Below are 21,520 nucleotides of genomic sequence, written 5' to 3' on the forward strand. Positions count from 1 at the left end.
TCAACATTTCAAATGTCATTAAAGAAGAGCGAACAGTATCACTTCAAATAAATATAACGTTTATATTCCCAGGCATACAAATACTATGAAGCTTCATTTAAAGTGATTTTATTCATTTGATGGGGGATTTCAATTCAACAAATTTGTTTACATTGCTTCCAGGACCAGACCTTGATCTTGCCCTTTTAAATCGAAAGGTGTTATCATTCCAATGAGCATGCCAACACAAATATTTTTCTATATGTTTACCTGTGTTGGGGTTTTCTTCTGCTGAATATAATTTATCATTAGTGAATTTTATAAGGTCTGAGGAATAGTGTCCTAGCAACAACCTTAAACTGCAACATAAATGTATATGCATTACATAAACTCTTAGGCGACTGACAGCCAGTGAATCTATCCATGTGACCAGTGCAGAGCAAGATCTGTGCCGTCTCATCATGGTCTGCATTGTTCACTGTTGAGTCAATACTACTTAATGATAAATGGTTTTGTCGGACAAGTCCATTTCAGATATTTAGCATGGTTAGGCTTAATATCGATGATATCATAGATAGTCAATTTTCTGCTTTGTATAAATTTTGCTTGTAATATAATACACCATTTAAAAGCCTTTGTACCTACTACCACTATCAAAACCAAGCCCTAAACAAAGTTTTATGTACCACTATCAAAACCAAGCACTGAACAAAGTTTTATTTGCCCTTTTTATTTACTCAAGTTTTATCCATTAACAGTATGATAGCTTATCAACAGAACTAGTTTTTCAAGGTCACCGCACTTCCGAAGTACTTTGTATCTATGTTACGATGTCACTAAAAGTGCTATCATTTCACACACAGGTCAAATAGGTAAATCTAAACCAAACAAAGTCATCTAGTTTGGGTCACAATTTTTACACTTCCTTGATATCCTTTTATCACTGATAATAGTGACACAGTCATTCAGTGCTTGTAAAATTCTACTTCCTGTTTCTATTTATGTCTTTACTCACATATCTAAAAGATGATAAAATCTAGTTCACAAAGGTAATTTTTGATAACAGTTCACTTTTACTTGACTTTTGATAACAATTTAAGGATATTTGGGACTCCACAACTTTGGGGCACCCAGTTTGGATGTCTTAATCCATCTTTTCAAGTTTTTATTTTCTTTGCAGGAGGCTCTTCTGACTTATCTTCTTCATTACTAGCAGCAGGAACACTGAATTCAGGAATCTGGAAAGAGATGTACAAATATGCATTAAAATTTCAAAAGCAGCAAATTGAATTCCTTTAGTAACTGTTAACAATGTTTATGCCAGCAATAAAGGACCAGGTCAGTCTGCACATCTGTGCAGATTATCTATCCTATGTAATGTAAATACCTATAGCTCAATTTTTGTGTATTTTGATAATGAAATCCCTTTAACTTTGAATAGATTGGTCCGAATTGAAAGTCGGACAAGTCTATTTCAAAAACACAGTAGGTTAAGAGTACATATATCGATACTGGCAATCTGCAATATTTCCAGTAAGCTATTATCTACCTTTACATTCTTGAGAACATGTCTAGATACATGTATATATATTTTTTAAAGCTTGTCTCTGAATAAAGTTTGGAGGTTTTTTTTACCCTACCTTAAGTCTACTTCCTAACCGGTGTCATAATACAAAACGTGGTTTAACCCATGATAGCCTACTGGTGGTGCATGCAACCATTGCAGACCAAGGTAAGTACGTACATCTGCACCATCTGATCATAGGTTGCAATGTCCTCTATTTAGTCAATACATATTTTAATTTTTTTCTTGAAAATGAATTCATTTAAAGATATTTAACATGGTAAGGGTTTAAACATAAGCAGGGCTCTAACCTGTCATCAGTCTTTAGGTGAGAGGCAGAGACCTTAACCACTAACATAAACTACAATGTCTTTGCCTCAGGTATATTGCTAGACCAGCTGACATTCTTTGGGTCATGATTTTTTGTTTGTTTTGGGTTTTACGTCACATCGACACAGTATAGGTCATTTGTGACGTTCCAGGTTTACTGGTGGACCACAGGTGCCCTTCTGTGCAAAATTCCAGGCACGAACGGGTACCTGAGTAGAAGCACCAAAGTTCTGTAAGCTAGCTGGATAGCTTCCTCACATGAAAGAATTCAAAGTTTTTGTCAGGATTCGTACACACAGAGGTGAGGGGAAGTAGTTTCCTTAGGTCATAAAAAGATCTATCATGCATTGGTTAAAGATCACGTAACATAATTTTTTTTATGGTTTCATGTCATAAATATGATGCTCAAATTAAGATTCATCAATTCTGTAAGTTCCAAAATGCATTATTTATAAAGATATTACCAAATTTAACAGTTCATGTAAATAAAGGGAGGTAATAAAAAACTTATTTTCTTTAAAGTTAAAGTCAATTTTTTCAATAAGAAATGAATGCATATATTTTAATGATTACATGTTAAATATGTTACAAATATTTGCCACGTTGATATTTTACATATTTCCTCCAATTTTGAATATTGTTTTAATAAATAAACATTGTAATATTCACCATATTATAAATTTCAACACTTAAGTGTGGTATACAATCTCACATCTCAGAAAAACATAAAGGATTTTTAAACATTGTTAAAGTTTTCCCTGAAACTTTTGTTTTGGAAATTTCAAGAATTTTCTTACTCCTTAAAAACTCTCTTTTTTCTATAGAAAGCTTAAGAAACAATGGTAATGAAAAATTTTGCTCTATTCCCCAGGGCTTTTCAGATGTTTTTAGACATTTTAAGTTTCACCCATGATTATAACTGTTAAACCCTACCTCCAAATTTTCTTATAAATACCCTGCTTAATAACAGGCCCTGTTCAAAACTGGAATTTGTGGAAACAAGTCCATTATGGGAAATTCCAGGAGGGTTAACGAGTGAAAAAAAAAGAAAGTTAGTATAGGATAATAATTGCTTTTACTTACGCTAGGCTCGACTAGTCTGATTTGAAGTTTTAAAAAATGGTTGGGACATCTAAGATCTATCTTAACTACTAATTTGGTATGACAACACGATCCAAACACGTGCAGTGTCACTGGCCCACAACTCTGTGTATTCTCCTACAATATAAAACACGTGTTATCATTATAACAAACAACACAATATTGCTACATAATGACAGTGTGTAAACCTTTTTGTGTATTCTTCTTCAGTACATAAATATATGCATGTTTATATACCTTGTGCTATCAGTACCCAAATCATACATGCATGCAAATGCATCAGCAAATGCATCTACAATTTTCAAACAAACACGCCCTTCATTAAAATGTCAAGCTATCAAAATGTAAAGGACTGAATTTTTTTTTATTATAATGATCAAACAAACAAGAACAAAGGATGCAGTGTTAACACTGGTCTGTTAAAAAATACAAAAATAACAAGCAATTATCATAGTATTGCAAGCAATCCATAAGTCCCCTACCCCCGGGAAGAGCCCCCCCAAACCCTTCTGAAGGGCCATTGGCCATTTTACTTTGGTTTCCTTTTTTTAACTAAATTTTTTTGAAAAAGGGCTTTAAAAAGGGGTCACAAGGAAAACCCGTTTTTTTTGTACAGACCAGACGGATCAAGGACCTCTAAAAAGGTTTATTTTTTAAAAATCCCGTATCAAAATATAACAAAAAAACCATCCCTATTAAAATTTGAGTAAAAAATTTCCAATTTCAAAAAAAACTAAGTTCACAAAGGGGCTAATTTTTAAAAATTTGCAGATTTTAAAACACAAAATGTTGAGTACAAAAAAACTTTTAATAAATTTTTGAAATAGATACTTTCAGAAAAAGAATTTATTAAAAAAAAAAAATTTTTTTTCATAAAATTTTTAAGTTAAGGGGAAACGAAAATTTTTGTGCTAGAAAAACCTTGTCACATATGATGTGGGATGCCAAACTTATATTTAAAGTTGAAGAAAATACCTTAAGAAATAAAGAACTTATAGTGAAAAAACTTAAAAACTAGAATCAGAAATCTTTGAAATTCAGTCTATTTGTTGCCATAGCAACCAGAATTTTTCAACATAGGAAAGATAAAAAAAGGATGTGCATAATTTCCAAAATACTGCCATCTACCCCCTTATCAAGTTTCATAAACATATTTTCAAGTATATTTTGTGTTAACACCTGGATCCAGGTTTGTGTAAAATTTCCATATTTTCAGTCTATTTTGTTGCCATAGCAACCAGAATTTTTTTCAACATAGGGAAGAAAGAAAAAGACGGTGCATAATCTCCATACTGCCATCTATCCATATATCAAGTTTTCATAAAAATTTTTCAGTACTTTTTGCCCGTTATCGCGGGAAAATCCAGGTTATGGGTAAAATTTTGCCATATTTTCAGTCTATTTGTTGCCATAGCAACCAGAATTTTCAACATAGGAAGAAAAGAAAAATACGTGCATAATCTCCATACTGCCATCTATCCATATATCAAGTTTCATTAAAATATTTTCAGTACTTTTTGCGTTATCGCGGGATCCAGTTTTGTGGACGGACGGACTGACGGACGGACAGACGGACGGACTGACGGACAGACGGACGGAGGGTAAACCTAAAGTCCCCTCCGGTAAACCGGTAGGGGACTAAAAAGGGGAGTAACTCCAATAATATTGCTTTTAGAATTATGCCCAATGCTTAACAACTGCATCTTGTCAAAGCAAGTATTCCAAGTTTTATGCATGTTGATAACTTTTAAAATGACTTTTTCTTCCAAACAGACAAGCTAAAATACCAAACACATTGTAAACTACATGTACATGCTTATACACTATTCAATTGTAACAAAAGCCCTTCCACTCCCATAGAATAGCAGCGACTTTTTTTATCTTATTTCCAATCCCCTAAAAAAACCTCGAGCTAAAAGCATGGCTCTAGGATTTTGACATATCCCTGGATATTTTGGTGCTTAAACAAATCCAGCGCATTGAACCAGTGAAGCAGGGATGCTTGAAACGTAAACATTTGACTTTCCCTGTCATTCCATTGGGGTGAGTGGACTGTGCCTGAGAATTATTGACAAAATACAAATATTCCTAATATATACATACATCTTCATTGAACACAAACGTGGGTCCTTTCTTACGGCCATCTACGTTAAGATATAGTGTCGCTTCCAGGCCGTACTTGGGTATTAGGACCTGTACAGCATTCTTCCTCACAAATAAAATGTATCCCTCCTCATCCACGACCCTCTTCTTGAAGAATAACTGCAAAAATACAAATAAATTAATCTATTATACACTTTCTTCTTTCTGACCAAGCTGTTTAAATATTAAAAAAATCATTTTTTTTTTTTAAATTTCTTCAGTTATGGGACAACTTGGGCAAAAAGGACATTTGAATTTATCAGCTCCTGCCAACAAAAATGATGCTCACAATAAGTATGTATACTGTATCAATTTTTTCATACGTCAATGTCCATTTCACTTTACTTAAATGACTACCATCCAACCAATATTTAGAAGGAACTGTCCAGATTACCAATATTTTCAAATGAACTGCCATATAGACAACACTGCCGTTAAATAACTTATATAACTTATATATATTTATATGTGTAACATGTTTGTGTTTTCCTAACATACATTTATACATATACTTATATATACACATTATCAAACGGGAACCAATAGCATCTGTTTGTAAAGATGATAATAATTTTCATGTTGTATTTCAAATATTACTCACATGTGTATGTAAATTGACGGAAGATCGACCTGCATACTGCGCCATCTTGTGTCTATAGTTAAGATTATTACATACAGACTGTGTCTTGTGCTTATCTAGAAGCTCTGGGTACGATGCGTCTGCTGCTATACACACAGCTAACAGTCTGTGAACCAGTATATCAGAGTACCTAGAAGATAAAGTATATTGATACTAAAAGCAACAAATTATTTATAAAGCAAACCATGATTTAAATGCAACACTCAACATAATGAATTCATCATAAATAATGTTTGGTGGTGGTCCAAGAATTTATTCTTGAAAAGAAGTCGTTTTAAAACCTTCTTACTCCGGTGGCCTCTTCCTTGACATTCATTTAACTTAGTGTGCTAGTGCACCAGTAAAATTCTATGGCCCATCACCATGTGGAATATAATAGTGGAAATGAATCAAATTGAATATTGAGTCTGTCGCTGCATTGCCCACACAGAGTAATTTGTACATTCTCTATTTTATTAAATATGCATGATTGTATTCATATTACATCAAGCATGAAATGTTGGACAGGTAGTATTTAGCAGTCAGTAGTCCATTCAGGACAGGTGGTTCTGGTACAAATTTTCAAATCATTACAATTTATTAAACAAATAAGTGTCAGAAAGGAGAAAGATATTATAACATACCTTCTTATAGGAGAAGTGAAATGTGTGTAGATTTCGGACGCCAGACCGTAGTGAAGAAACTCTGACTCAGGAAGCATTCCACTACAGAAATATACAGCCTGCATCATACATCTTGTAGTCATTATACGCAACATTGTATTAAAATATTTGTCATCCTCAAGAACGGCTGCATTCAGACTGTCAGCAAGTTCTTTACCTGATGATACATTCATTTTGAAGCCCTGAAAATAAAATTCAATTCAGCATAAGGTATCTTTTTGTCCTGGCATATTTGATATTGTACAACATCTGATATCCCTCAATGTTCTCTTCTTTTCCCCTTAACTAACATAATACACCAATAGTCTGAAATTACCCTTTAACCTGATGGAACTGACATCAATATGGAACAACAATTCCGTTGGTACCTTAATTTTCCTGATTTTCATATTAAAATATCTGATACTTGGAATAAACTGTTTGTTTAAAATTAAAACTACATGTAGGCAAATTCATTACACAATATGAGAAGGTTATTGGATAATTAAGTAAAACTAGAAATATATCCACAGGACACAGATTTTCCCACATTTCACTGTAGTGCCAGCCTACAGACAAAGGAATACTAAATTACTAATTATATTTTTATCTTCTTTTAAAAATAAATATTTTAGTACTTTAAACTGGCTTGCACATATTATAAGAAGATCTAATCGTTTTCTCTAATTTTGAGCTCTTTTTACACTACCTTTCTTTGGGCATCAAAGCAATTACTGAAGATTCTGCAGCTTTTATGAGTGAACAAAATATAATATGTTTTTTACCTTCGATTGGGCAGCTTTTATGAGAGGATCAAAATTAGATGCTGGTGGTGAGGGATGTCTTCTCAACACTGCACAGTTAGGGAACTCCTCGTGTATCTTCTGAGCTGTGGAAATGTTGGCTAACAACATAAACTCTTCAACCATCGAGTTTGTATCTCTGTATGTATAATAATAAAAATCTTAGCTTAATTTGGTTTATATAGAATTTATTTTAGATTGATTGTGTAGGAAGCTTTAAGCTTATAGAACCACTTTCGAGTCCGTTCCTGGAACCAACCAGTGCTGAGCAATCAGTGTAGAGTTTCTTCCTCAAGGAAACAACAACTTGCTGATGGATTGATTGGTTTTGGAACCATGTGGCTAGCTAGCTTAGACTACTAGTCAGATACATTATTCTTTCGTCCATGTCGCCTTATTTATATAACGATATTCAGTCAGCTTAGTCGTTAGTTTAAATTTTAACTTTATCTTCTTAAACCAGGTAGGAGATGTATAAAATCTGCTAGAATTGTGTCTGTCGTACATGACTGCTCGTACATATCATTGTTTTATCATTCTACAGACAAACGGTGACAGCAGGACAGTGTGAGTAATGGAAAAGGACAAATCTATATCCCCACACCTATGGAGTGAAGGCACTAAAAGGATTACTTTGATTTTTGAACATATGCAGACTCAAAAGTTATTGCAGGTCAAAAATATAGAGAAGGGCCAAGTGATTCAACTTATATACAAATAACCTTTGAAAAGCAAAAGTAGTTATACTTACAATAATTGTTTAGCTTGTACATCAATGGGGTCATGTGTCTCACTGTCTATATTAAACCTAATCTCTGGTGAGGCAAGTGTTAATGCCCTGAAACAGATACACATGTAAGAAAAAGATACACATGTAAGTTTCATTATACTGTTTAAACTTATCCATCCAAATCTAAATGTACTGCTTCTTCTATAAGGCTCCCCTTCAAAGTGATATATTCTGTTTTGGTCTCCCATTAAATAGTTTTGTTGGATTTTAACTGACATCAGCTTCCAGCTTTACCTGTGGAAGAAGACACCAGGTGCCCCTCTGTGCATTCTAATTGTTTCAGTGCTATACTTCATAGAACTAGCAATATTACTCTAGCAAGATTAATAGCAACCACACATGTAAGAATCTAAGTCCATAGCACATCATTTAAACCCAGTGAGGTGATTGGCAATTGATACCAAGGCAATGACTAAACATGTGGCCACGAAGGCCCTTTATGTTACATAAATGAAAAATATAACATCCGTAAATAAGTTGTTAATGATAAATCATCAGTATTTCATTATTTCTATAGGGACATAAAGACAATATGTCATCTTAGTGCAATAACTGGTTTACTCCTATTACATTTAGAAGGACTTAACCTATTACTGCAATAAGGTGATGAATAATCCTTTCCAAAGCTACTCAACTTATTTTAGAATCCTTGGAAGATAAAAATCTACCTATGTAATAATATTCATACAAATATTCTCAGAAATGTGTATAAAAATCAAGAATGAAAACTGATACTGTGAAATCACTTAATTTCATGGGCATGATCATTGTGGTTTTGTCAAAAAGGACATTTTTGAGGGTTCTTAAATTGTCTGTTAGATTGTCTTTTCTCGCAAAAAAGAATTTTTAAATATTATTTGCAAATAATGTTATAAAATAATTGTACAGCAAAAGAAAGAAAATTATAAATTTGTGGGTTGACCTATCCAAGAAAACCACAAAATTTAGTGTCCCGTGAAAAATAATAATTCTGCACTATCTTACAAAATGTACAAACCCTTTATCAGTCCTCCTTTGTTTTAGTATTTTAGCAAGTTTATTTAGCCCTCGTAGACTCTTGGCAATATCATCATTGCGAGCAGGGTCGTCTATAATCATCTGTGCTTCTCCATATGTTAGTGATGCCTTACAAAATATGATTATAAATTTACAGTAACTCAAAACAAAGTTGCAGAACTGAGAATGTCTAATTGGACAATGAACAAATATGAGCCGCGTCACGACAAAACCAACATAGTGGGTTTGCGACCAGCATGGATCCAGACCAGCCTGCGCATCCGCGCAGTCTGATCAGGATCCATGCTGTTCGCTTACCAACTCTATTACAAGTGGAGAAACTGACAGCGAACAGCATGGATCCTGATCAGACTGCGCGGATGCGCAGGCTGGTCTGGATCCATGCTGGTCGCAAACCCACTATGTTGGTTTTGTCGTGACTCGGCTCATATGTTTATACTCTGGTATACATGTGAATGTGCCACTTACAGGGTTAGCAGAGTTTTTCCTGTATTGAGTCAGAAATGTTTTTGAATTGTTTTTGTTTTCAAAGTATATCCTTTTAGTAACAGTAAATAAAAGCTAATTTGAGTTGAAGTGAAATGACCATTAAACTGTTAAGTAGCTACTGTTTAAATGTGATGCAGCCATTTTTGAACTGATAAGAACAATACTAGTAATGTTTTAAGCTGTGCCCATGTTTCAAATACAGTAGTAGTCTTTTTTAAATTGTGAAGTAACAATTTTTGAATTGAGGAAAATACATTCAGCATCTGTTTAGAATAAAGATGTAGCAATTGTGAAATTGCAAACATATCCATTTTTTATTTGAAGCAGTTATTCTTGAATTGTGAAGAAGCAATTTATGAATTTTTAATTAGAAAAAGTTGAGTTGAGAAGTAGCCAATTTCTAAGGTATTACTCACCCTTGATTCTATAACACTCTTCATAAATGTTGTTTTCACAATTTCAGCTTTGTGTGTCATTTCCCATATCACAGTGAAAGCAAATCTGGCAAAGAAAATACACAGGTACACATGTTGCTGATACACGTAGTTTCAATTTTTGCATTCTTCTTCCTATTTTTTGTTTCCAGTCATACCAGCGCTGTTATAGTTTATGACAAGTTTCCTGCTATAACTGTTGCCTTAAAAAAAGTTCATCATTTGTAGTGGGATAAAAACTCACAGCTGCTGAGTCACATGCAAGCAGCTGCCAGTAATGACCAAATATCTACATGTATGATAGATTTCTGGGGCCTGACTGGCTGAATTGATAATGTCACTAACTGCATTTATTGTTAGCTAATCATTTGACAGAGAAGTTATATTTTGATATTTTCACAGTGAAATCGTCAAAATATACTTTTCAAAGTTGCCTGACTATATTTGAACGCAGATAAAAAATATGTTATAGATTATTGTAAATATCATGGGAAATACACTACGCTGTATGAAATGTGTGCTTGATTACAAACAACACATACCAATTTGCACATATCATGTTAGAACTGAAACAAATTTCGTAAAAAAAAAATTCTCAAGTTTTTTTTTAACATGACTATTTTGACGTCATGAAGGTGGATGCACGAGGTTACAATGTCAAAAATAGTCAAAATGACTTAAAACCACTGTAAAGCATGAAATAGAAAATTTGTTTGTTTTGAATGACAGATTAAATTATACTTTTACTTGTGAACACCACTTGTTATAGTTTCACTTCGAGGCTATGGCACTCATGAAAATATGGACCTAGTGTTTACTCTGTTAAATATATTTCGATCTTGCATACAAAACGGGCATATATCTTTCATACCTCTAGCCAGTTACTTAAAACAGTACTTCCTTTTTTGTATATTTCATACAAAACAAAACTGTATTGTGGTATATATGTCAAATTTATTTCTATCTTCATCACTCTGTCTCTTTATCACTTTGACAGCCAAACCCAGATGTCACTCAGCACAGTAGAAGCAGATATCTGGGCAAAAGCACCTAGACCAATTAGCTTTCTTAAATGAAAACTAAACAGCTTCTTAAGTAGTTCCAAAGCAAAGAAAGACAGTGCCTCATTAAGCAACAACAAATACATAAAGGTATATAAGCAAAGTTTCTAAGAAATGAATCACTATTTAATGAATCAAATATTTACCTATCTACGTCACATCTTAGAGAACATAAATTTGAACTCAGCAATTCTGGTACCATGTCTATTCTCTGAGGAAAAAGAAACAAAAGGAAAGTAAATAATAACAATTTGTTACATTTACTATTGCAAAAAGACACGTTTGATATTAAATATGCTTACAGCAGTGTTATGTTATCCCAAACATTTCTAATCACAGACATTTCGTTTTTCCGTAACTGCCCATATTTAGTTGGGAACATTAAAGTGTCCATACGTAAATTTGGAAAATAAACCTATCAACATATTCATCTTTTATCTAAATAACAATACACATCTATGAATAGGGTTTTTCATAAAATACCAAATATACCCTTAAGCTAAGCAAATTTGGGAGATAGCATTGACATCATTTTTCTTTAAAATTTTCAAAATCAAATAATATGACCCATTCCACAAATTTTTACATATTTTTAAATCCACCTAACTGGTTTTACTGGATAAATAACCAGTAATTAACCATATTTTCACCAATGACAGACTACTCATTCCATATTATTTCTAAATCAGAAGTGTGAGACAAATAACCCTTATACTCAATTTTAAAGACTAATTGTCATGGAGAAATTATGCCTAGCCAAAGGATTGAACCAGTTACCCATTGATCAATGTGACCTGAACTATGAAATATTGAATATTAAATTAGCATTTATGCCTATCGCCCTTAGGCCAATACAACAGTTCATGGCCAAACAACAAAGCCGTAATCCAATAATCAAAATTAAATATACCTTGTCTACAAGATATACTGTAGTACCACGATTGGCAGCCTCCTTATCTAGAGCATTGCCGGGTCGTATAAAATGACTTACATCAGCTATATGTACACCAACCTACAAGACAACAAACAATTATTACAAGTACATTGTATCTCATAGTTATTTGGTTTGGGTTGAAGCTACAACACCTTTGACGAGGTCATATGGCCACTCACCAGCCACAATGGTGGAACACATGCTCTTCTAAATTATTTCTAAACCATAGAGGCATCTGCATAGATCCTAGACATATTTTTAACATATGTACAATGTATTAAAAATTTTAATAGATTTTGAAGTAACATACTGGTGGACAAAGACCCCAAAAATTATGTTACAGATGCAATAGTGGACCACTGACCTCCTATGATCTCTGACATGTACAGTTAACCTGTAGCAACTTCGACAAGTCATCTGTCACAAAAGCCTCAAAGTCATGGCATAGTCACTTTTTTATTGTGTAGTGTACAAGCAGTCACTTGGATAAAACAACTGACATCCTCTTTTTCTAGCCTCATGATTAAACTTCAGTAAAATCCAGTACATTCCTGTATCTAAATTTTTCTAATTTATTTTGTTCATTAATTGTTAAACATACACATTCAAAAATGACCAAAGATTAAAAAAATAGTAAAAATACTCTATGCACCTCAAGGTTACCGTTGTCAAGATCTCGGCAATGGAGAGCATCATCAATATCTGTACAGCCTGGTGGATCTACACTACAAACTGTTATATGTCTCAAATCTGTACGATGTTTCATATCCTGAAACAAAGTCAACAATTCAAGTCATTTTTTCTTTCCTTTAAAAGGTTGTCTCAAAATTTAACAAAGGTAGCTTCCTTTTACATGTATATAAAACTTTCTCCATTCTAATACTGCAAGTCTGAGCTTGAAATTTGTAGTGTTGAAGGACAACAGTTTAACCCTCACCCTGCCAATGGCAACAAATTCTACTCATGTGACCAGTGCAGACCAAGATCAGTCGGCACTTCCATGCTGAATGATCATCGTCTGCACTGTTTGCTAGTCAATACAAATTTTTAAAATTTCACCTAAAATTTATTAAATGGTTTTGTCCCGATTTAAAAATGGACAAGCCAATTTAAGATATTAAGTGTGGTAATGGTTAAAGTCAGCACTAAACAAATACATGTAGCTCCTTAAATATATAGTATATACAAAATACACATTTTACTCACCTCTTCTGTAATAACCCATGGCAGTTTTGGCAGGTAACTCAGCACTGCCTCGGAGAAGTTGTTGTGTGGAATATCATGTTCTAATAATAGCACCTCATTCTCTGTCTCCTTGTCTCCTACATTACCAAGCTTCCTCACAAAATGTCCCTGAAAAACAAGAGCTTTAAAAAATTGCCACAACCTACAAGGCCACTACTATAACATATTTACAAGCTAGTCCCAATCAAGATCTCTTTGCTAGGCAGCTGCATCCTTTCTACCATTTTTTACCCCTTTTTATCTCAGTCTTGTCAGTCTTGTAGTCTTTTTTTAACTTGCTTTTATTTTATGCCTATTAATTTGCACTTAACGCATTTGATTTAACAGCTATTCCCAGATGTAAACAAATTTGAAGCAGTAGGGTGTACATGTAACTGTATTTATCTGGGGACATAAAATTTAACACATATAGAGGATATTGAATGAGTTTGTTAAATACTGAATTTATTTCACGAGTTGAATCAAATTATATTATGCGAGCCTCTGGCGAGCATATTATTTTATTCAACGAGTTCAATAAATTCAGTAATGAACTTTCACAAATTAATATTCTATTTATCAGATACTCAAAATAAAGACAGTTTAAAGCGAAATAAGTCATTTTTCATTGACGCGCCTATAGTATAACCCTAACAATTAGGGCATCTTTACAGACGTGTTTGTATAACGCTAATGACGTCACGTCAAAATATATGCACGGCCGTGCAATATCATATTTACAGAGTCACAAAATCGGCATGGGTATGTGATAAATGAATGTATTACACCAACATAATCCTTAAATCAATCACATAACTATTGATCCATAAATTGATATCTAACCAAATCAAATCTGTTTATTTTTTCTATTAAATATTAGCATTATTTTGCAATCTCAACTTCAAGAGTAGGGGTACAATTAAAAGACAAAGCTATACAGACAAGCATACCTGTGGATAGCGTGAGTTTCTAGGCCAGCTGTCTATAGCCACAACTATTCTCTGTGTACACAAGTCTTTTGCCTGCCTTGTCTCTATGCGGATCTTTGGAATTCTTTTTTCTGCTGGTACAAAAAGATGCCTTGTTGCCTGAAATAAATAAAAACTTATAAAAGTTTTGTTGTGTTTTAATATCATTAGTTTATATAATAAAGGTCACATGTCAACTTTCCAGCATTTTTTGCTGGAGCAAGACATTGGGAGTCCCTCAGTATGCACAGGTGAGCCACCAATCGTTGGTAATACAGCAGGGTAGCTTCTTTATAGGAAGAATTAACATCCACAAGTATTCAAAAACCAGGGCAATACTGATTTAAGGTCTGTGACCTAATCACAAAAGTGGAGACTCAAGAGAGCAAAACAATCATTATAGGTCAGTGTAGATTCCACTACAGTTTGTCAAATTTTATGTTATTTGAAGAAATATTCAGTGAGATATAATTATGATCTCATTAATTCAGTATTTTTGTTGTTTTTCTTTGGGTTTTTTTTTGTTGAGTTTTATGTTGCACCAACACAGTATAGGCCATATGGTGACTTTCCAGCTGTTCTGGTTAAGGAAGGCCTCAGAAGCCCCGCTGTACATTATATCAAGCACAAACTGGTATCTGAGTGACTTTCTCATATGTCAAAATCTGAGGACACTTGTGCTGCTTGAACTTACAGCAATGAGAGGCAAGTGGCATGAAGATTCACATATTCTTGCTATAATAGTTGATAATACCCGTATAACATACCACATCATTATGCGTTCACTTCAATTTATCTTCATGTTCAGCTGTTTTTTTGTTAAGACAGAGACAAAAATAGTAGTTATATTGTTAGTAATTTTGATTGTTCATAAATTACCTCCGTTATAGCAGACTTCTGTAAAATGCCGCAGTATTGCCGCCAGTTTCTTTTTATTATTCCTACTACACGGCATGTAGGTTGTCGTAACTCCTTCGGTACTTTGTTCCGCTTAATCTGTTCATCCTAGAAATGAATAATTAAGAATCATACTTTAACCCTTATCCTGCAGGTAGCAACTGAATCTACCAATGTGGTCAGTGACGACCAAGACAGCTGGCACATGGTAGGGTTAACCAGTTTGTACTATAAAGTGATATATATACAAGATTTCAAAAGGCCATTTGAACTAGCTTGAGAAATATCAAAATAATTCATTTGCCTGTTTTTTTATGCCGCTTTCAAAACATTTTTGTTCATATCTCAGTGGCTGGTCAATAGAAAGCATTATACAAGTTGGAAATTCAGATTTTTTTGGCCGATACCAAAGGGTATGGTATGTTAATTCACCTCTTCATCTATATCTGCATCATCATTTTTCTCCTCCGTCTCCTCCAGTACTAGAGAGCTCGGACAGTTCCACTCCGACTCTGGTAACATCTCCACAGCAACAACATCACCATTTACAGCTCGGTTCAAATTCTTGTGACCTTGAACAAACAGCTGAAAATAGAAATCTGACAATTATACAATTATATATGCAATCATTTTAACCTGTTGACATTTTGCAGGTTGAAAATGCTTATTTTTATGGTTGCAAGGCACACTTTAATGTGTATATGAAATAAAGGTCACACAGCATATTTCAAACTTACTGGTTGTGAAAAAAACAACAACAAAACCCAGACAATAAAAATGCTGTTTCCAGTAAACCAATATTAAAAGTATGAAATCCGTCAAACTCCTCACAGTGATTACCTCCCTTGGCAGAATTGTAACCACTGCCTTCACAGACGTCACATGATGATGAAAGTCGCATGACATATCGTCGAAATTCAAATGTAATTTTGACCGTTACATAGAAAATCTAACATCATTCCTCTCTTTCTGTTTTATTTTTAACTTCAAGTACCCTCATTCGTTATAATTCATCAAAAAATTATTATAAGTACATGTGTATACATAATAATGAAAAATAATTTCAAAAGCTAAAAAATATAAAATAACAAAATATTGATAAAAATTTTTGTGATGGCAGAGATCTCTGTACTGATAAAGAGTCACGTGACATGAGATAGTGAAGCACAGTGAAATTTAGCTTGGTGAAAACTCGGTTATTTTTCCAATTCTAGTGATTATTTGGACCTTTATTCATATATACTGGTGCTTATATTATTTAATTTGGTAGTGACTAAACAGAAATGGAAAAACAGCTGAAGAATTCGACCTCTAAGAGTGATTTTGCACAGGGTTCAGCAAAAACACGCGGTAATAATGGCGGTAATCGTGAAGGTCATTATCATTGGAATACATGCAATCAAGGCAAGATTCGAATTACTGCTTTCTTTGCAAAATGTACTTAGAAAATGAACTTCCTCACCTGAAACCACGTGCTAAGTAAATCCATTCCTACTTCAATAATATTCCATTGAATAACAATTTATTTTTGTTCACCCTCAACATCCATCGTTAATTTAATTATTATTGAATTTTCAATACTATGTACAGTAGAATTTAAACTGTACACTATCATTCAATAACAACTTCCATTTTGTGTATTGATTGACCTAATTTGTGCACAAACTTTTTTTAACGGGACCTCGCAACAGGGCCCGTATGTAAACAATGACGTATTATTTACCACCTTCGCATTTCTATAGTTCGTTTCAAACTGGCATCGAGAAACGAATACTTTTTTCTGCGCATGTGTATCTACCCCCCTTCAGGCGGTAGCTGTTTGTTGTTTTTTTCTCTTTTTTTCATCTCTCATTCTCCCATGATAATGATAATCATTAATTTTCCTCTTACAAATACCTTAAAAATATTATTGAACTGTATTGAATAAAGCCATGTCATGTGTTAAATTAACAAATATTCACTACTGTTATGTATACTCATGTGTAATATTGTATGTAACTTGAGTTAATAAAGATATGTTCTGTTCTGTTCTGTTCTGATAAAGGGAGATCACTGTGTAGGATATTGAAAATCTGTGTGTAAATACATATATGACCTTGACCTTTGACCTCTTAGTTAATCTGGTGGATGAAGTCTTGAAAACTGTGTGTTATGGTCAAGGTTAAAGTTTTGTGACAAACAGACAGACAAACAGACAATCCAAAACAATATGCCATCCTGATCTATCAACCCAGGGGCATAAATAAGACTGTGGGGACATAATTTCATACAAAAACATTCAAATTTACCATCTCATCAGCTGTTTGTAGACTTATATTAGCTTCGAGGTAGTTCTCACGACTGGATACAAAGTTTCCCTGTAAGTATTTGCCCGACTTGATGCCTCGCTGTATCTCTACCATTGGTAAATGTTCCGGAAATTGTACTTTATCCCTCTCATATACCTGTAACAATTATCACAACACTGGGATAAAGTAAGCTAACAAATTATAGATTAATTCTTTAATAATTATTTTCTGTACAAAGATTTTGGGCAACAACAAAAAAAATAATACTTAAGTATTGCCTTCCCATGGCAAAGAAATTCAGCACCTTCTTGTTCTATACTACTGGTAGCTCTATTTTCATACTTTATAACTGAAAAGTCTCAAAAAATTGTTCCAAATTTTAAGCTGGAATAATCCATTTTATCACATAAACCGCGGCTAAGGAGTGTAATAAAGCCATTTAATAAAAACCATATTACACTATTGTAATAACACTTTGACGTGACCTCATTTGCGCTATATAGAAACATAGCGTTAAAGCGCGCTAATGTCAGCGTTACACTTTAAACCCGTCATTGAAAGATTACTCATTCTTACAGTTTACTGTTCTTATTTTATATATGTGACAAAAAGAATATCATATTCGTGTAGATTCAATGCTAAATTTATTGAACTTGTTGAATAAAACAATATTATGCTCACCAGAGGCTCGCATAATATGATTTTATTCAACTCATTCAATAAATTTTGTATTAAACTACACTCATTCAATATCCTCTATATTCAAATTAAGCAGGTGAAGAGTTTTACTGTAAATCTTACCAAGCCTGTTCCCACATGTGCCAGTTTGTCAAGCAAGGAACCATTATCTTTCAAACCTTTAATGTACTCCTGAACTGAAATAAAAATTTATAACATTATAATTTACATTAGATATTTAAATTTAATGCTTCTTAATTTTTACAGTTACCATACTTTCCTGAGTTAAGAAAAGTTGTCATAATTTATTACAAAAATTCACCCAAGTAGAACCACTAACCATTACCTGCAAGCTAGCTGGATGTATTTATCACAGATTAATCCAGTTTTTGGTATGATATAAACGTAGATGTGAGGGCCAGAGGATATAATTAACAAACATAGTCGCTTGGAAAACAATCTTAAAGGTCCATTATGCCTCAGAAATGCTTTCATTTTTATCACAAAAGCTGTTTTGGTGTCATGTTATAATTTCAAAACAGTTACTCATTGGCCAATTACCTTAGCCTCCTCTTGCTTCTATAGCATTTTGGCCATTAATACAGTTCAAGTGATTTAGTATTTTGTATGAAAGTCAAAATACTACTTTGTTTACATTTGCTACTTGTATGACAAATAATTCCACATTCAACGCTACTTTCTCCAGTGTCTAACATGGTACTAAAACCATTATTTAAACATTATAGAACTTAAGTTTTCTCTTTCTAAAGAATGAAATATTTATACATTTCTGAGGCATAATGTGATTTTCATGTCAGATTAGGAAACAGACATCCCTTAATGTGAATATTTGATGCTATTAAGTAAATAATAGTGCCATAACCTACAAGTCTATAAAAACTTATTAAATAACAGTCATGAAAATGCATTTTTAGGCAAAAAATGTTTCAATTCAAAAATACATCATGTACTCATTTTCTTAATGCAATATTTTAAGGGTTGAAAAAAAACACCCTCATACCATCAATTACAGCATTACAACTAACCTGTGAAAGCTATCAATCCCTTCTGTTTAGCTTTTGCTCTATTATCAGCATCATTAGTAATAAGGACAATTTGTACATCACTGTTCTGTCCACTCAGGTGATCCCTATACCATATCCCTGCCTCGCGTATAGCTCGATCATTACGATCATTGGCTGTCTCACCACGCTCTCTCTCTACATATGTTTCTCTAGTTAAATAAAAATTCCAAACATATTTCAACAATTAAACACATTTATCAACAAATTTCTGGCAAAACGTTGGGTAATGTTCGTAAAACTAAAAGCAAGTAACATACATGTAGTTCCTATGTAAAATAATCAATTTTAAAATGACACACCCAAACTTACACTAATACATGAAGTCACAACTTGTTTAGTCTCATAATATACAGAAAAGAAAAAAAAATATGATCGAGCAATTAAAATAATAATATTCATTAAAATTTTTTAAACCACAACTAATGATTTATTTCCTATCTCCTATTTCTAACAAAACTTACTTGTTGAATTCATTTGCAAATGAGTAAAAATGTTTTCCCGGATTGGCCAAGATATCTTTTAACCTTTTGTAGGCTGGTGCACTTCTGTGACGGACCTGAAATATATGGTAATATTGTACCAAGACTTTTTAATTGATTTCTTAAATGGCAAATAATTTATGATTACCGTAAGATTTTCTAGGATTCAACTTGAACTACAAAAAAACAAAAGCTGTCCAAGGGACAGTGTACTGGACTATTCTCAGCGCTTGTAAAACAAGAGCCTGGATAATGTAGAAGTTTCTATGCTCAAAAAGGGCTATAATTCTGACAACATCCATTTTAGAGTTATGGGCCTTGGACAATCACCTCCTATTGTGCTCTCAATTAAGGGTGCCATGAGGAGTTTAAACCCATTCCCTTTAGTAGCATGCAAAAACTTAGACAAAGTGTGATGCCAACGACAGACACCTGGTTGAGTACTACTTATTTTTGAATAGTTTAGCTAAAAATTAATGAAGTTAACTGAAAAGCTACACTGAATCCTAGATTTCTATCATTTCAGGATTAACAACAAACACAAAGTGGAATTCTGACAAATTTGTGGTAATTTGCCTTGATTGCCAATTTGGAAATCTTAGATTAAGTTCACCTGCTAAAAATTAATTGATAAGAGGAACTTAGACGGGACATTGTTATGATTTTCTTAAGTATACATTTCTGAACAGGATATATATAAAGTATTACAAAAATATACATGTCATACATGTACCTCTTCAGAAACTGTTTGCAAGATAATGACGTTCTGTAGCACTGTATCCTCTAGGACATCAATCTAAAAGAAAAATATTTCATACATAAAATTTCATATCATCAAAATTCTGATAAAAATATATATATGTAAAGTTGCAAATTTGTCAATTGCAAAAAATACCCAATAACCAAAAAGAAAGAGAAAAATAAGCCAAGTTTATACCAGGAATGATTGTTGTTCTTGATAGTTGAAGATCAATTATAATTTCACTGGAACTGATTAATCATTCAAGCTAAAAAGTATTCTGCTAAAAAAAAGGAAATAATTTAAGCTACATGTAGGATTTATAATGCTTTAACTGTATAAAGAGCAATATATTACTTAACTAAGTTCTAAGATGAAATAACAAAACCTTTAATTTAATAATATGCAGCAAAATGCAAGAAGTACATGTACTGCAAATTAAGAAGTAAATCTTGATGTTATTGAACTGTACAATGTGCATGGTCGATTATTATAGTAGATTCAAGTTCTGGTTGCACAATTGTTCTCACCCTGTGGCATATGGTTACCAACGAAGACCATAACATAATCTTTGCCATGTAACCATGAGAAATTCAAGGACGAATTTCAATATAGTCACGCATTTTTATAAATCCGTGGTGATATAGTGGGGGAGTAATATTGTCACGGAACTGAACTGTTTGCTAATTTGAGATGCTGTAGTGTGTAAGATGCCGGATAGCTCAGTTGGTATGACGAGAGTCCGGTCTGGCTTATGAGCTATAACTATTAGATATCAGGCTTGACCGACATTGACTATAACAAACCTGTAACGTCTGATATATTGGACTATGTCAGCAATTGTCAGGGAGATTGCTTACAACATTTCATACGCCCGACTAGCACATAATTTTTGCAAGATTATTTTCAGCATTTATCAATGTAAACATATACCTGATGAAGTACAACATTCGTATCCGGAATTATATAATGTTCTTTATCAAACTGACAGCTCGGATTTTCTGGTTTTTCTTTCAAAACTGGTCCTTTTTCGTCATGAACACAACTTTCGCAACATTCCGATCCGCATGAAATGTCATCTCGTAAATAATGCTCCCTTACAATCTTCAATATGCTTCCTTTCTTTGTTTTCTTTAAAAATATTTTGTTCGTAAGCATTTTGCTAAAAAACAATTAATGTTTATATTTTTATAAAACACGTGAAATTGAATCTCAGTGTAACAGACGCTTGGAATTT

At 33.3% G+C, this 21,520-nt stretch overlaps 1 protein-coding gene across 1 annotated transcript; it reads right to left on the reverse strand.

Annotated features, from left to right (window-relative positions):
- Nucleotides 1–688: 688 nt before the first annotated feature.
- LOC132756291 (exosome complex exonuclease RRP44-like) lies at nucleotides 689–21,500 on the reverse strand. The gene is made up of 22 exons (XM_060747322.1): nucleotides 21,217–21,500; nucleotides 20,278–20,340; nucleotides 19,527–19,621; nucleotides 19,027–19,214; nucleotides 18,104–18,177; nucleotides 17,303–17,458; nucleotides 15,447–15,599; nucleotides 14,997–15,122; nucleotides 14,100–14,237; nucleotides 13,132–13,278; nucleotides 12,578–12,694; nucleotides 11,902–12,003; nucleotides 11,138–11,202; nucleotides 9,913–9,997; nucleotides 8,988–9,115; nucleotides 7,952–8,038; nucleotides 7,183–7,339; nucleotides 6,380–6,600; nucleotides 5,718–5,886; nucleotides 5,078–5,236; nucleotides 2,957–3,091; nucleotides 689–1,217 (listed from the first exon to the last, which is right to left on the reverse strand). The coding sequence occupies exons 1-22, from the start codon at nucleotides 21,439–21,441 to the stop codon at nucleotides 1,137–1,139; spliced, it is 2,871 nt and encodes a 956-aa protein (XP_060603305.1). The 5' UTR covers nucleotides 21,442–21,500; the 3' UTR covers nucleotides 689–1,136.
- Nucleotides 21,501–21,520: the final 20 nt, after the last annotated feature.

This window comes from Ruditapes philippinarum, unplaced genomic scaffold (genome assembly GCF_026571515.1).
Source record: "Ruditapes philippinarum isolate M1 unplaced genomic scaffold, ASM2657151v2 ctg8369_1_1_1_1, whole genome shotgun sequence".
NCBI lineage: Eukaryota > Metazoa > Mollusca > Bivalvia > Venerida > Veneridae > Ruditapes > Ruditapes philippinarum.